At 49.6% G+C, this 16,212-nt stretch overlaps 1 protein-coding gene across 2 annotated transcripts; it reads left to right on the top strand.

The window, feature by feature from the left end:
* Nucleotides 1-4,416: 4,416 nt before the first annotated feature.
* On the top strand, nucleotides 4,417-15,568 carry CREG1 (cellular repressor of E1A stimulated genes 1). 2 transcript variants are annotated; one of them, XM_086694606.1, is made up of 4 exons: nucleotides 4,418-4,829; nucleotides 9,106-9,225; nucleotides 10,413-10,597; nucleotides 14,243-15,568. In XM_086694606.1, the coding sequence occupies exons 1-4, from the start codon at nucleotides 4,476-4,478 to the stop codon at nucleotides 14,244-14,246; spliced, it is 663 nt and encodes a 220-aa protein (XP_086550732.1). In that variant the 5' UTR covers nucleotides 4,418-4,475; the 3' UTR covers nucleotides 14,247-15,568. The 2 variants fall into 2 exon arrangements, with proteins under 2 accessions (XP_086550733.1, XP_086550732.1); XM_086694607.1 differs by lacking the exon at nucleotides 14,243-15,568 and having other exon boundaries at nucleotides 4,417-4,829; nucleotides 10,413-10,601.
* The last annotated feature ends 644 nt before the right edge of the window (nucleotides 15,569-16,212 follow it).

Raw genomic sequence — 16,212 nt, forward strand, 5'->3', positions numbered from 1 at the left:
TGGGAATTTTTTTTAAAGTCATGTCTACAGCAACGTGGGGCTCGAACTTACAACCCCGAGATCAAGAGCCGCATGCTCTACAGACTGAGCCAGCCAGGTGCCCCTGAGAGTTGTGTTTTTTTACCGGTTGTTCCGGTCCATGATTTTTCACACGTCTTTGTGGGATCTATATGGCGAAGCCTGTAAAAGATTTCTAGTTCATTCTAGTTACCACAGCTGGTATTCTAGTAGTCACCCGGCGGCTAACAGTACCTTCTGTCACAATTTAACCTCCAAAGTAAAGTCATCCTTGTCTGTATCAAAACCTGTGATTGTCCAAAATAAAGCCCATGCTTAATACGTGTAGCTTTTTCTATTGTGCAAAAGCTCCTTACATGAAAAATAGAAATATTGGGGCACCTGGGTGGCTCAGTCGGTTAGGCGTCTGACTCTTGATTTGGGCTCAGGTCATGATCTCACGGTTCTTGAGATCAAAGCCCCTCCTCGGGCTCCGTGCTGACGGCATGGAGCCTGCGTGGGATTCTCTCTCTCCCTCTCCCTCTCTCTCAAAATAAATAAATAAACATGAAAACTTAGAAATATTTTTCAAACAGCGGTTCAAGGAATGGTGCGTTAAGATCTAAATGACGCAGGGGCCTCATATGCGAGCCACGCAGCGTCTTGACGATTCAATTCTGTCTGTCGCTACTTAGCTTTCGTTGTCCTTCTTCCTTTTTAGGAAAAACTATTAATGGCCCCACATTCCCTGACTCCCCCACCCCTCCCCACACCACTCATCCGCTTTCTGGGGAAGTGAAGATTTTGACACTGGACCTAAGCATCTCGGAGGTTGTAGAGAAGCAACAGGGGGATTCAGTCTGCCGCCTGTCACCTGAAGACCTTGACCAGAGCCAGCTTCTCATCCGCCTCAGACACAGTCTCTAGCCAGCTGACTAGCTAATGGTTTCCCCCTTTTCCCAACGACAGCTTTACTTACCTAAGTAGCTTCTGTTTGCCCGGAGACAAAGCGGGTCACGTTAACAGTAACGCTCTGGGTTTATGGTCCCCACCTCCACTCACGGCAGCGGGACCTGGCCCCTATCCCTCAGCCTTCCCATCACCCGTCCCATCAGGATGTCACTCTGACATTGTAAAGAAGTCATGGAAAGACTCTGACTTCCATCTTGCCGGCCCTCTCTCCTTCTCCCTCAACCACTTGCTTCGAAGCCAGCTGCCAGGAGGTGAACAGCCCTCTGCAGAGGCCACGTGACAAGGACTGGAGGGACGCCTCCAACCAGCAGCCAGCAAGAAACGGAGACCCTCACTCGAAAACACACTAGGGACTGCGTCCTACCTGTGAATGAGCCTAGAAGCAGACCCGCTCCCAGAGGAGCCTGGAGGTGACCACAGTCCCTGGCGTCAACAGGCCCACCACCCACCGTTGGCTGTTTATACTCCCTTCGTCCTACAGCTCCTTTTTCCCAACACCCCGTGTCTCCCCGCCTGTGTATGTTCTACTTCCTCAAAGTAGAATTCTTACCTTCCTCCTCCCCGCCCACTTTCTCGCTGTCTACGAAGCTTCCATTTATCCTTCGAGGTTCAGCTCAACAATTGCCCCTGATATGGAGCCTTCTCTAGGTTCCTTCCTCCACGTTTCCCCTACCGCTTGTGAACTCATCCACACAGCACTAGTGTGGATCTGACCCAGTCAGATGACCAGGGCAGCACTGTGTGACAAGGCGAGCATGCAGGGTGGGTTCTTGACCAGGGTCAAACCCAGACGTAAAGAGAAGAGAACTATTTCCCGGTGGGTCCATGGGGGATGGAGAGCAGCTCAGCCTGTTCAAACAGAGACGGAAAGTCCAGATGAGAAGCAGCAGGGTCTGGATGGTTGGTCCAGCCCCTCCTAGCTAAGGGTTTTCCCCAATATTCCAACGAGGAGCGTTTGCCAGTTAAGAGCTCAAGTACCTCAGTGTTATTCTCGAGCATCTCCGCTTGGTCAACCTCGCTTCCTACTGTTGATTTTAGGCCTCGTGTGCAAAGAATTCCATCAGGTATTATTAGCCAGGCAGCCATTCGATAAGCATTAACTGGGTGCCTACTTCATGCATTGGGAATGCAGGGGTGGATAAGACAGACAACATTCCAGCTCTCCTGGAGCTTGGGTTCCAGCAGGGAACACAAGAACGAGTAGCTATATAAATAAATATAGTTATTAGAGTGTGATAATCGCTATGAAAGAAATGGACAGTGCTCTCCACTGCAGAGTAAGAGAGGAGGGCCTCTTAGAAACAGTGGTCAGGAAGGCACCTCTGAGAAGCGCATCTGAGTGGAGATCTGGAAGGCAGTGAGGTGGCCATGCCCATAGATGAGGAGGAGAATGTGGGGCACCCGGGCACCAGGAGTAGTGCAAAGACAGACACTGAGGAGAGGTGCTTGAAGTTGGGGGGTTGTGTAGACCTCGTTCTTTTAAAAAAATGTTTATTTATTTATTATTGAGAGAGAGAGAGAGAGAGAGCACAAGCAGGGGAGGAGCAGACACAGAATCTGAAGCAGGTTCCAGGCTCCGAGCTGTCCGTGCAGAGGCTGATGCCAGGCTTGAACCCACAAACTATGAGATCACGACCTCGGACGCTTAACCGACTGAGCCACCCAGGCGCCCCCGTAGACCTCATGTTAAAGCTCCAGTGCACGGAGACCAAGTTCCAGGCACCTGTTTTGCTATGGAGCTATACTAGGGCCTGGTGTTATTCTGAATACTGGCAGTAAGGGGCATAGCAATACATAAAAGCATTTTTTTTTTGTCCTCTTGTAAAAACATCGTTGTGAAACTCACCAAAGGCCCATATTTTGCATGCTACCAGACTATACAGCCAAAACAGCCGTCAGATACCATCTAATCCAACCTCCTTTCAGATGAGAAAACTGAGGTCCAACAAGGTAAAATGGAAATCCCGTGGTCCACGACGTGACTGCGGCAGTGGTGAGATGAGAACTCCAAATGTGCAATTATGTACACTCTTCCCTTAACAGGTTAAGGTAACAGGTTAAGGCAGCTACTCAAGTTACTTATATTTGTTTTGAAAATTATAAACCCGATCTTCCTCCTCTTAAATTTCTCCCTACCTAGTTTCCCGTCTAGCTTGAAACTCTTTCCAATTCAGTTGTTCAAAAGGAAACCGACTTTGATGAAGGGTTGTTCACACTCCCCTCACCCCAAGGTGAAACCAGCGTGTGCAATGGCGTTCTTTGTCTACGAGAGGGAACTGAAAACTCCCGTTCACAGTAAACAGTCTTGTTTCTATACAGAAGTTCTCACTGAGTAGCCTGAGAATCTGCTCGGCTGAATAAGGGGAGGGTGAGTTTGAAAGCAGAGGCCGGACTTTGGCTCACATACCTGTTGCCTACACCTGCTCACATGACTGGCCCAAAGCGGCTGAATGAAATTACTTCACCCGTGTTGAACAGCTCAGCCTCAGAGGGCCAGGTATCTGCCAGAGCCGGATTTGCAAAGCTGACGAACTCTTGCACAAGCATCACCACGCAGCATTTATAACAATTAAGATGGGGGTTTAAAGCCAGGCCACAAAGAGTAGGATTCACTCCAGGAGCTGTGACCAAAGCTTATGGGTACAAAGAAAGTAGGTCAGGTGGTATGAACTTATTTACCGATTCCTAGAATATCATCATGAGAAGGTGTCCGGATGGGAGTGAGGTAGCCGTGCCCACCGCTGAGCGAACAGCACACGGGGCACAGTGAACAGAGCTCACAATGCTCTTCCTGGAAGAAGATTCTTAGGAGCATGGCCTGAGAGGGGCAGTAAGGGTGAGAGATTTGTGAAAGCACTGACCCCTCAGATGACTTAACAGGTCCATAAGTGGTTTCGAGAAGTTCAAATTTGTGCATGAACACCGAGGGTCCACCAACAATCCCTTAGTGTCTCTGAGAGACTCCTGGGCCAGGAGCAGCTTGTAAGGTGCTAAACTTGGGGCCTTCTGTCTTTCCCAGTTTGGTACGGAGAGTGAAGTAAACAGAAAAGAGGAGCATAGATAGAAAATGCAGCATTTCTTCTCACGTGCCTGTCGGATATCCGTATCCAAAGGTATTCTCAAAAGGCGTGTGTGTGTGTGTGTGTGTGTGTGTGTGTGTGTGTGTGTGTGTGTGTGTGTGTGAAGACGCCCGCCTTCTCCTAGCAGGATGATTTAGGCGACTTCCTTAATTTCTCCAAGCCTCAGCAAACCTCGCACTGGGGACAGTTTCCCCGGCCCTGAAAGAGGCGGCGGACAGGTGCGGTGGGGAGGTGCTAAACAAGTCCCCGCCCCAGTAGGTAGCCCAGCACGCAAGGGACCCGCCCCCTGCTCTCCCCCCGGCTCCGATTGGCCCCCGCGGAGGGGGCGGGGCCTGCCTGCGCCGCGGTGGGCGGGGCCGGGCGCGCTCGGCTAACCCCGGGCGCCTGTGGGTGGCGGGGCTGCGGCCTCTCGCAGCAGTCACCGCCATGGCCGGCCGAGCCCGCGGGTCCGCGCGCGCGCTGCTCGCCGCCCTGCTGGCGCCGGCGCTGGTGGCGCTGCTGGTGGCGCCGGCGCGGGGCCGGGGCGGCCGGGGTCACGGGGACTGGGACGCCGCCGCGGCGCTGCCGCCGCTGCCGCCCCGCGAGGACGCGGCGCGCGTGGCCCGCTTCGTGACGCACGTCTGCGACTGGGGCGCACTGGCCACCCTCTCCACGGACCAGGCGGTGCGCGGCTGGGCCTTCGCCGACGTCCTCTCGCTCAGCGACGGGCCCCCCGGCGCGGGCAGCGGCGTGCCCTACTTCTACCTGAGCCCGCTGCAGCAGTCCGTGGGCAACCTGCAGGTGAGCGGGCGGCGACAGGGCCAGCCTTTCTTTCGGTCGCCGAAATTCTGCTCGGGGACGGAGGGCGGGGCAACCAGAGGGAAGACTTTGCTCGCGGCCCACAGCCCTGCCTCTTCTCTCCCGCGCTGGCCGGGCGGGCTTTGCAGCCTTCTGACTGTTGGGCAACTCAGTGCCGGGAATTTCACGCACGCCCCCGCCTCCGGGTTGAATTCTTTGCCCGTGTCTACTTGGAGGACTTCGCATCCCTGACTCGTCCTGGGGCACGGCTGCGCGTGTTATTAAAAGTCTTACAGGGCTTGCCCTTCCTAGGAATTTTCTTGTCAGCAGCAGGAAGCTAACATACAACATCGTGAGTGATTAATGCAGTCTTTAAGGCCCCTGGTGCGCATGACCTTCCCTGGTTAGGAGCAGCACGGAGTTGGGTCTGGGTGCTCATCCTGTGCCCACCTTTTGTGGCAGGGCCAGGTTTACAACTCTGGTGGACCTCTGCTGTCCCGAGAGTGGTGTGACCGCTGCGCAGCGCACTGAGTCCAGCAGTGGGCTTCGGATGAAGAACTGGAGGCATGAGACCGGTTAAATAACCTGCCCAGAGCCAGTAGCCAAACTGGAATCTTAAGCGAGGTCTGTCTGCCGTCAAAATACGGGACACAGGGGCGCCTGGGTGGCGCAGTCGGTTAAGCGTCCGACTTCAGCCAGGTCACGATCTCGCGGTCCGTGAGTTCGAGCCCCGCGTCGGGCTCTGGGTTGATGGCTCGGAGCCTGGAGCCTGTTTCCGATTCTGTGTCTCCCTCTCTCTGACCCTCCCCCGTTCATGCTCTGTCTCTCTCTGTCTCAAAAATAAATAAACGTTAAAAAAAAAATAAAAAAAAACACAAATAAGAGAAACATCGATGAGTTAAAAGGATAAAACAACATGGATTACTAGCTCTTCTTCCAATATTTTATGAATGTAACAACCATCAAGGCTAATTTGAAAAAGTGCTTATTTAATCTTAGCTTCAGGGTCCTTAAGCCTTTGGCTCATATTTAGTGCTAAAGTTTAAACCAGAGATTAAGTTTCTATAATCTGAAGGACTCCAATTTTCAAAGGAAGTAAAAGAGGTTATGTTAAAACTCTAGATTTTTATGGCTTGGTTTTGTTAATTAAGCTCCATTCTTGGGGCGCCTGGGTGGCTCAGCTGATTAAACATCTGACTCTTTGATTTCAGCTCAGGTCATGATCTCACGGTTTGTGAATTTGAACCCCACGTCTGGCTCCATGCCGACAGCCCAGAGCCTGCTTAGGGTCCTCTCTCTCCCCCTCTCTCTGCCCCTTCCCCACTCGCTTTCTTGCCCTCTCTTTAAAAATAAATAAGCATTATGGGGCGCCTGGGTGGCGCAGTCGGTTAAGCGACCGACTTCAGCCAGGTCACGATCTCGCGGTCCGTGAGTTCGAGCCTCGCGTCGGGCTCTGGGCTGATGGCTCGGAGCCTGGAGCCTGTTTCCGATTATGTGTCTCGCTCTCTCTCTGCCCCTCCCCCGTTCATGCTCTGTCTCTCTCTGTCCCAAAAAAATAAATAAACGTTGAAAAAAAAAATTAAAAAAAAAAATACAGGACACAGAATGGTGGCGCACGAGCTGCCCGTGTCCCTCGGGCCAGTTGTCTTTGGTCCACGGAGTTCTGTTTGCTTTTTAACAAATTTGAGTTACAGTAGTCCCCCCCCCCCCCCCCCCGGCCCTTATCCCTGTTCCATTTCAGCGTTTCAGCTACCTGAAGTCAATTACATTCCAGAAGCAGAAGATCCTTCTGAGGGGTTGTCTTACAGTCTAGTAGCCTAGTGCTAGGTTGCAAAAGCCGCCCCATGTCATCTCGTCATGTGGGCATTTGATCATCTCTCATCATCCTCGGAGGAGGAGTGAGTACAGGACAAGAAGATATTTGGAGAGAGCACATCCACATAACCTTTATTACGGTATAATTGTACCGTTCTATTTGTTATTGTTGCTAATCTCTTACTATGACTAATTTATAAATCGAACTTTGTCACAGGTGTGTGTGTGTGTGTGTGTGTGTGTGTGTGTGTGTGTGTGTGTGTAGAAAAAGACATATGAGGTTCGGTACTGTCCAGGGTTTCAGGCAGGCATCCACTGGGGGTCTTGGGTTGTATCCCCCCGTGGGTAACGGGTGTGGGGGGGTGACTATTGTAGCTACCACCATTCAAAAATTGAGATTTCAATTACAGATCTAAATGTTTAACTTCTTGGAAGATCCGTGGCCCTGGGGGCTTGAATTCTTTGAGCAAAACCAGAAGCAGCTGCCTCCTTTGAAGACACAGACACCTCTGTTCACCCTTCCCTTACTCCCAGCCCCCTCCACCCTCTTAGGCATTTGCCCAAAGGAAGCTCATTCTGTTCAATCAGTGACGCTCAACCTTGGCTGCAAACACAGTCACCTGGGAAGACTTTTAAAAAGATCGTGCCGAGGGATTTTATTAAAAAAAAAACAACTCCCCATTCCCTCCCTGATGCTTCTCATGAGGGAGAGGGGATGGAGAACAACTACTGCCCACGACCCTATTTAAACTCGTGCGGATATGGTCATCTGCGTTGCAGGAAGGAGGAAAAGTAAGATGTACAGGGACTGGACAGATGTCAGTGACAGACGTCACTGGTGAGTGGCCAGTCACTGATGACTTCCAGGTAGAACTCCAGCTCAGGTCTTTGACAGATCTAGGGACACAGTGTAAGGAACCTATCCAGGATTTCAGGTATCCATGATGGCAGTGAAAAGGTGTGGCCACATCAGAATGAGTCTGACTCGTATTCAATCAGTTAACCAGTCAGATTGGTTTATAGTTTCTGCTTTGCCTCCCACCTCTGCCTCCTGTCTTCTCCCTGTCACCCAACCCATCCGATTACATGCACACAATGCCACTCAGCATTTCCCTCTGCCCAGAAGCCTTCAACAACAACCGGCTGCCTAGAGCTGCGTAAGGTTCACTTGGGATGTTTGTTAAAAATACGAACACCAGGGCTGGGACTCGAGCCCAGAAGTCAGCATTTTAACAAGCTCTCCAGGCAGCTCATTCTTGGAAAGCACAGACAGGCATTGGCCTTACAGAATACAATTCTGACTCTTTAGCTTGGAGTTGAGCCCCCCACCCCACCCCCATCCCACCAAAGCCTCTCTTTCAGGTAGATTGGGTTTCTCATTACAGTCATGTCCCACATTTTCCCGGTTCTGTTTCTGCAATGCCCTTTACCTTTAATACGTCATCCCACTTCTGTCCCGATTTGGAAAATCTTCTGAGGGTCCCTGTACTGTCCATATCGTTCCAGGCTATGCTGACATCTCCTTACCCTAAACTGTACTGTTCACTTGGCGATTAGTTATACGCTGCCTTCTGATCTCTTCTGTGTCATTTTGCATTTATTTAAGTTTTGTTTCTGTCTGACTTTACAACCAGATTATAAAGTCACAGAGAAAGGACTTTTTTTTTTTTTTTTTTTCCCTCCTATGGCGCCTTGCCTAATAGTGTATAGACAGTGAATGTTTGGCGAAATCATTTCAAGGAGTTCCCTTTATAACCAGTGTTGTGATGGGTCACCATGAGGTGGCAGAATTTTCCACACAAGCCGTTGAAAGCGCTAAATGCAACGTGTGAATTTTGCTGTAATCTGTCAGCAGTGTCTTTCACGAAGCTGATTTCTGAATAAGAAAGAATTGAGAATTTTGCCTGCTTCGCTTTTTGAGTCTAAGTGTTCTTCTTTTACTGCTGAAACAGGAATGAACAACTTCTCCAGTTTTGAAATCACATGACAATTTCTGCTAGCGTAAGAAAACCAAAAAACATGATTCAGCTACTTTCTTGCTTAAACCATACAATTAGCTAGTTGGACAACTGTGCTATTTTTATGCACTAGTTTCGTATTAGAGTCTAAGCCGTTAGACCTTTCAGTGAAAACTCTAGACCAGCCTTGTATTTGGGTGATCCTGTAATTGTAATTTCTCTGGTTAATATGAAACAGCTTAAAGGCTTAAGAAAAAAGAGTGTTAAAATAATTCTTACTGAGTTAATTTTAAATCTGAAACCCTACCCCCTGCTTTTTGGGAGGAAAGGTCAAGATCAGTCTCTATCCAACAGGTGATTTTCTCAAGTGGTCAGTGGTGTTTTACACTTCATTGTTTCATGGAAGAATGCTCAGCTCTAGGGACAGTGTGTATATAACTTGTGACATTTATTACCTCTCCAGAGACAATATTTCATGTGGGAGTGTCTTTATTTTCTCTCTGCAGGAGAATCCACATGCTACCCTGACCATGTCTTTGGCACAGACTAACTTCTGCAGGAAACAGGGATTTGATCCCCAAAGTCCCCTCTGTGCTCACATAATGCTGTCAGGAACTGTTACCAAGGTGAGTGGTTATCCCACCAGAACACAGACCGGTTTTAGAAGAGTATCACCTGAGGGGCCTGGGGGTGCTCAGTCGGTTAAGCGTCCGATTCTTGATATCGGCTCGGGTCATGATCGCGAGATTGCAGTCACGAGATCGAGCCCCGAGTCGAGCTCTACGCACAGGGTGGAGTCTGCTTGGGATTCTCTCTCTCCCTCTCTCTCTGCCCCTCCCCTGCTCGTGCTCCCTCTCTCTCTCAAAATAAGTAAATAAATTTAAAAAAAGCATCATCTATTAACAATGAAAGGAGATATTTTAAGAATAAAATGAAAATGATTTGTGATTGAGATAATATGCGATTTCATGAAAACTAAAGACTTAAATCAGTTCATTTCGTATAGGTGTTCGATAAGGTATTTACGCAGAAAGTGAACTATTGTTTGAAGCTGAATGGATGTAGCTCTGTAAGGTGCATCTGCTCAACCAGAGGTCTCTGCTCCTGGCCATGCTGTTCACTGCACAATATTTCCCACGTGTGGGTTCCTTGTCTCCATATTTTCACAGTGGCTTACGGCAGAGAGCCTACCAAGTGAGCAAGGAGAGGGGTGCCCGTTACTGGAGGCTGGACACGGGTTTAGACAGTGGGGTGATTGCTGCAGGGCAGAGGGCAAGGTGTCCTAGCGCTGATCTGATTGCCGAACCCGCACATTTGCTTTTCGACGTTGTCAGCCACGCTGACCTCAGACAAGTTTGATTTATGGTCTGGACGTTCCGTGTAGGCGCATCTCTGTGGCTGCATTTCACCAGAGAAAGGAGGGGCGGCAAACACTCTTGAGTTCCACGGTGCTTCTTTGAAAGACTTTTATCTTTTGTGAACTTGCGTCTCTGTGTTTAAGATGGCTTGTCCTGGGGTACGTGTGCTGACGTTTTATCACGTGCCCCGTGCCAGGTACTCTGACAGCTCCAAATGACCACTCGACCGCGAAAGCTGGTGCTGGTGATGGGTTCCCACTTCAGTAAATCTCTTACCGCCAACACCTGGACTCTGTTGTTTTCTGCTTTTCTGCGTGCTTCCTTCGTTTTCTCTTGATTCCTTAAGTCGAAGATCAGGATTTATAACTAAATGAGCGCTTTAGGATTTGTAGAAGAATCACACATCCTTAACGGGGTTGCGGCCATGAGTCGTTTACATCACGTGTGTCCTTTAGGTGAATGAATCAGAAATGGACTTTGCCAAGCAGTCGCTGTTCGTCCGACACCCTGAGATGAAAACGTGGCCCTCCAGCCACAATTGGTTCTTTGCGAAGTTGAATATAACCAACATCTGGGTCCTGGACTACTTCGGTGGACCCAAAATAGTGACACCCGAAGAATATTATAACGTCACATTTCAGTAAGTATTTACACAGCTTTCTTCTTTCTAATGTTGCCACTTTTATTTGCGGTCCTCAATCTTTTAAAGCCAGGGGGCTCTTAACTCTTTCTTCCACCAGGGGACCCTTTGGCAAGCTGGGAAAGCCTCTGATCCCCCCCTCAGAATATTTTTTAGGAGTATAATATACATTGGAAATACAATGGAAACCAACTATATTGTATTGAATGTAATGTATTGAATGCATTGAAATACATTTATAAAACATAAGTTAATTCATACGTTATATGAATATAATGTAATGTATTGACATGGATTGAAATACTTTTATAAAAATATTTTTTAAACGTGTGGTATAGTAACATGTTGACTTTTATTTAAAAAAAAATTTTTTTTAACGTTTATTTATTTTTGAGACAGAGACAGAGCATGAATGGGGGAGGGTCAGAGAGAGAGGGAGACACAGAATCCGAAACAGGCTCCAGGCTCTGAGCTGTCAGCACAGAGCCCGACGCGGGGCTCAAACTCACGGACCGCGAGATCATGACCTGAGCCAAAGTTGGCCGCCCAACCAACCGAGCCACCCAGGTGCCCCACGTGTTGACTTTTTAAAAAACATGTTGACTTTTTAGTGAACATATTAAATAAGATTTAGTAGAGAGTCTATAATATTACTGTCCTTTCTGAGTAGTGAGGGCTGAATTAATTTAAGACATCTGGAACAGCTCTAACATGATGTGAAAGTATCTGTGGGTTCTTTATTTCTGTTGATGACAGTCACAGATACGCTGTCACCACTGGGGTTTATTGCCCACATTCATCATTGAAGGAAATGATAAATTTCAGGTAGAGCTTAATGAAAACCTCTCTTTTCCATCCAAGTTCACAGAGCCCTGAACTCTGCCTATAGGCTTGGACCAGGTTGAGAACTTGTTTGTCTGTTTTGTTGTTGTTTTTTTTAATGTTTTTATTTATTTTTGAGAGAGAGAGAGACAGAGGTCACAAGCGGGGGAGGGGCAGAGAGAGAGGGAGACCCAGAATCTGAAGTAGGCTCCAGGCTCTGAGGTGTCAGTGCAGAGCCTGATGTGGGGCTGTGAGATCATGACCTGAGCTGAAGTCGGACGCTCAATCGACTGAGCCACCCAGGCGCCCCTGGGACCTTGTTTTAAGGCTATGCTTTGGGGCCCTGGTTGGAGCCCAGTTCTGGCCCCTGATGGCATTTTCCCATGAGCACCAGACTTCGGCACTTCTGGACTATGAATGGTACACATCTGAGTCTGAGCGTGCGGTCCTGCGCCCATCGATCTCAGTGCTGTGAATGCTGGGGGGCCGTGTGGGACACCCACCAGGAAGTGGACACTTGGGGGTGACGAGGTTGCCACCCAAGGGGCCCTGGGAAAGAACAAAGAAGAAAATAGCCTGGAAATGGGAAAAGAACAGGAAAAAGGGGTGTGATCAGATCCTCTGACATTGGGTCAGGGTTCAAATGAAGGAATACAGAGGACTGGGACTTTTCCCGGGTGACACGGGTCACTGGCATAGCTGACATCCTCAAGGCCCAACAGCCAGTGATCATGGCAGCAGTGATAGCAGCTGGGGCTCGGTGGGCGCTGTTTGGGCTGCCGTGAACCGCCTGCTTTCTCCCCACCAGACGTTCGGTAGTGTTTCTCCTCGTCTGGAAGGTGGAGAGCTGGAGCCCCGAAGAGTAAGTCTGATGGCCAGTATGTGCTGGTGCCTGGACCGAGACCCTGGCATTCTAGCCCCGGGGCCCCCACCTTGCTTCTGCCCACGGAGATCGACTGTGCCTCTGGTCCCCTCACTGCTGGCTGGCTGGGCTCCTCGCCCGGTGTCAGCCATGTGACACACTTCTGCTGTAATGACTGGCTGCTGTTTGCAGAGATTAGGGTGACGATGCTAAGTTAGACCCATAGGTCATGGTCATTTGGGGGCTTCATTCTCAGTGTTTCTTTATTTTGTCTCTTACTCTGTTGTAGAACAGTTCCACATTGGAGCACTGACTTCCCGTCACCCTTGTAAATTTCTTTACGGCAAAGCTCGGGCTTTATTTATTTAGTCAATCAATCCCAGACAGGGCCTAGGACAGCGCATGGCCCAGAATAGTTGTGTAGAGTGAACACTGGCTACTTGTCAGGCTGATAATTTGAGACAAAGATCCTCAGCTCCTTTGAGTAAAGAATCCGGCAGTGGTGTTTATGTTGCTTCTGTATATGCAGGAGAAGAGGCACAGGCCAGTGATTCTCTTCTGGACCCACAAACCACCTGACTTTATAGGAATACAGACACAGCAGTTCCAAAATCACGACCAGGCAGTGAATTATCCAGTAAGCTGGTTAAAGTTTACTTCTGTAAGACGTGACCATCTCTCGTGTACAGTCGTTTTTGCATAAATGACGTGCCCGAGGGCAGTGCTTGCTTTAATAACAACATGAGCTTGCCCCTGTTGAATAAGTGAGTGAAATAGATAAATTTGAGGCTCCCATTTTATTTCACAGATGAGTGAGCTTTGTCTGCAGCTCAAAGAAAAGACGGAGCATTATCCTGTCCTTGGGAGAGGAGGACCAAAGGCTAGACCAGAGTCGGACCCCTTCTAAGGCAGGACACCCGAAATCCTAGAGATAGACACGTCTGACCACTAGTTGTCCATTTCGGAGTCCGGGAGTGGGCCCCTCATCATCCTACCCACCTCGTTTGCCCGTAGCCCAGGAGAGGGTAATGTCCGTGAGGGCCAAGAGCCTGCACGCTCCGAGGGAACCGCTCCCAGGGGCCTCGTGGCTTTCTGGAACTTTACAGAATGGCCGGCTTGCTTGCGCAGCTCAGTTTTGGAAGATGTTACTTCTCCAGATGCCATAAAGCCTCAGCATTTGAAGTCCGTTGCATTCTGGTGGAGCCTTAAGAGAGCTTCGGTACAAGTGCCACTTAGTAGGGCTCACGTGGGGATTGACTGAATCTGGTGTGGCTCATTGGACTGTTGGGTCCAGACCATGAACATATTTGCACGTGGACCGGAAGGTTCTGCTGCCACACGGCGCATCTGCGGGCGTCCCTGAGTGGGTGGTTCTCAGGGGTCTCAGCAGTCGCCTCCTGTCACCGTTGAGCCTGAGCTGCAGGGTGCTCACCCCAGGCCCCCCCCCCCCCCCCCCGGTGCTCCCGAAGGTTCCCCAGCACAGGCACAGGGAGTAGGAGGCTGTAAGCCACCGTCTGGCCCGGTCTCCCTCACCTGGACGTGGTTTCCTGGTAGCTGTGGCCAGACTGCGGCAGGAAAGGGGGGTCCAGGTCGCCTCCCCGGCTAAACTCAGTGTCGGGGGAAACTTGGCTGATTCCCTTCTGTCCTCAAACGCTGTTGTCTTTTAAGTGAGCTGTCAGGTGTTCTTGGTGCTCATCTGTGCTTCATCCCGGCGGCGCTTCCTGGAGCGTGCGGCACCGCACTCGGAGGCGAGGGGTGCTGGCTAAAATGAAGATTCCAGGGCCCGACCCTACACGTGCTGATACCAGAACTCCGGAGCAAGCCCAAGCGACTCTTGGGTACCTGAAGCGGCTGAAATTAGCTCCAAATTTTAAGCTTCTGGATCAGGAGTTTCTCTCGTCAGTGATTATTTGTCAGCTCGGTTTAATGAAATCATTCTTCCTCTCTCTTGCCTTTTCTAGGTGAAGCAGAATACAGCGAGTTAACAGCACCCGGCGGGTTGCTTGGGATGCTCCCACAGACTGGAAGGGCTTAATGCGTCTCTGTGGAATGTTTCCCAGATGCACGTGCTGATTCGCTTGCTTGCTCGTTCGCTCGCTCGCTCGCTTACAAGATAGCGCCGGACTGATCCTGGATTTCTCGGAAGACGTGGTTGCTAGATCTTTTATTTTTTTCAAATTTTGAAGCCATTTTCATAGAGTTATGCCTTCATTATGACCCAAGAAGCTTTGGTCTGTCAATTCCAAGTGGTTTTCTAACGGGGCTCCTGGAAGAGGGGTGGGTGCCAGATTTAGATTGCCCATTGGCATTTGAAGGTACTTGAAGACGCGTGGGTGCTTTCCGGAAGCCCCCCCCCCCCCCGGGCTGGGGAGAGGGCGTCGCTCACCCACGGCTGCACCAGCACTGCCCAAGCCTGCTCGGCAGGGCTGGCCTGTGTCACCGCGTGCCCGCAGGTATGTGGCCGAGCCAGACTGTGGTGGGCCACTGGTGGACCTTCCTCCCCGTGGTCCATTTGTGTCTGACAGTCCTGGGTGGTGTTGATCCAACGTAGGGCGATACTGTTTCTTACAAAAGAACTTTTTCCACTTTCCAAATCCGAAGTGATAATTACCTAGAACGAGAGAAGTCCATAAAAGCTTCTGAATTTCATTTGCCCCCCTGTGCGGACACCGTATAATCCTCGTCCTCCACTCAAAACACACCTACGCACATGTACACGCTGTCTTACTTTTTGCCCCCACATGGCTTGCAAAAGAAAAAAGAGGGGTGAAGGGGATCTCGTGGAAATCATTTCCCTGTTTTGTAAGTTAAGTTTCCTGGACGTAGACCAGCTTGAGCCAGGTCCAAAGCCCGCGGCTGCCCAGTGCACTCTGTAGCTTGTTAACTAACGGCGCTCTCAACAGTGGCCTAAGGCTTCCTCAGCTGTTCTGAACCTTCAAGTGGCTCCCATGTTGTTACCACCTAACGGGTCGTCGGGGAGAAGATAACACGACTTTAAAAACCAACCACATTTCTCCAGAAAAGAAGAAACTGTTTGCTTTTGTTGCCTAGATACGTGATTTCTGAAGATGAGGGAAGGTGCCTCGTAAAGAAGTGTGTCAGGGATCAAGCCACTGAATCGCTAGCTAAGAGGAAGGAAGTTGAATGGGAGTCATTGTGTTTGAAAACTACAGAACGAACCTACCTAAAATTCAGCAAACGGCTTCTGATTAAGAAAAATGACTTATCTTAAACTTGGTAAAATAGGTTTATTCCTCAAAATGATTAAAAGCGTTATTTTCCTGAAATGTGTTGGATTTATTTTCTTAACCGTAGATGTTAATATTTGTGACGCTTTGTTTCATTGCTGGTGAAACCCTTTTGCGTTTTTATTTTAGCATGCTGTTAAATCAGCCCTTGGCTGTTTCAGAGCTTACGGTGAATAATCTGACTTTTTCCCGTTGGTAAACAGCTCACCGCGTCCTAAAACTTGGGGGGTGGCCAGAATGCAACCTTTGTCAGGGGGCTTTCCTTGTGATAGAATGAAGTTGATGATGGGTATCTGCTTTTCTACCTTTACCGCACTGTTGTGAGTTTTGTCTCCATCATCTTATATAAAAACATACCCGTATTCAGGTAAGATCCAGTTATCACATAGGAAAGTCAACCGCTTTTTCATAGCAGGTGCCGGAGATCCCTTTACAATTCGATGTGAAGCCGAAGTCTCTGTTATGTTCTGACTGACCACCAGAGGGCGCTGTAGACCACTTTTCTGGAAACGCTGGTTTCTTGTTTCTGGTTTCTTGGAGATGGGGATCAGATCCTTAAGAATGACACCCTGGGCCGGGGTGTGGGTGGACGGCCTTGATGAGAGGACACTGGGGCAAAGGCAGCCTCGTAGGGGCAAGGGGAAAAGCAGAGGCTTGGTCTCATGCTGTTGCTGCTAGGAATT

Source organism: Puma concolor, chromosome E4, assembly GCF_028749965.1.
Source record: "Puma concolor isolate L17-30 chromosome E4, mPumCon1.1.hap2, whole genome shotgun sequence".
NCBI lineage: Eukaryota > Metazoa > Chordata > Mammalia > Carnivora > Felidae > Puma > Puma concolor.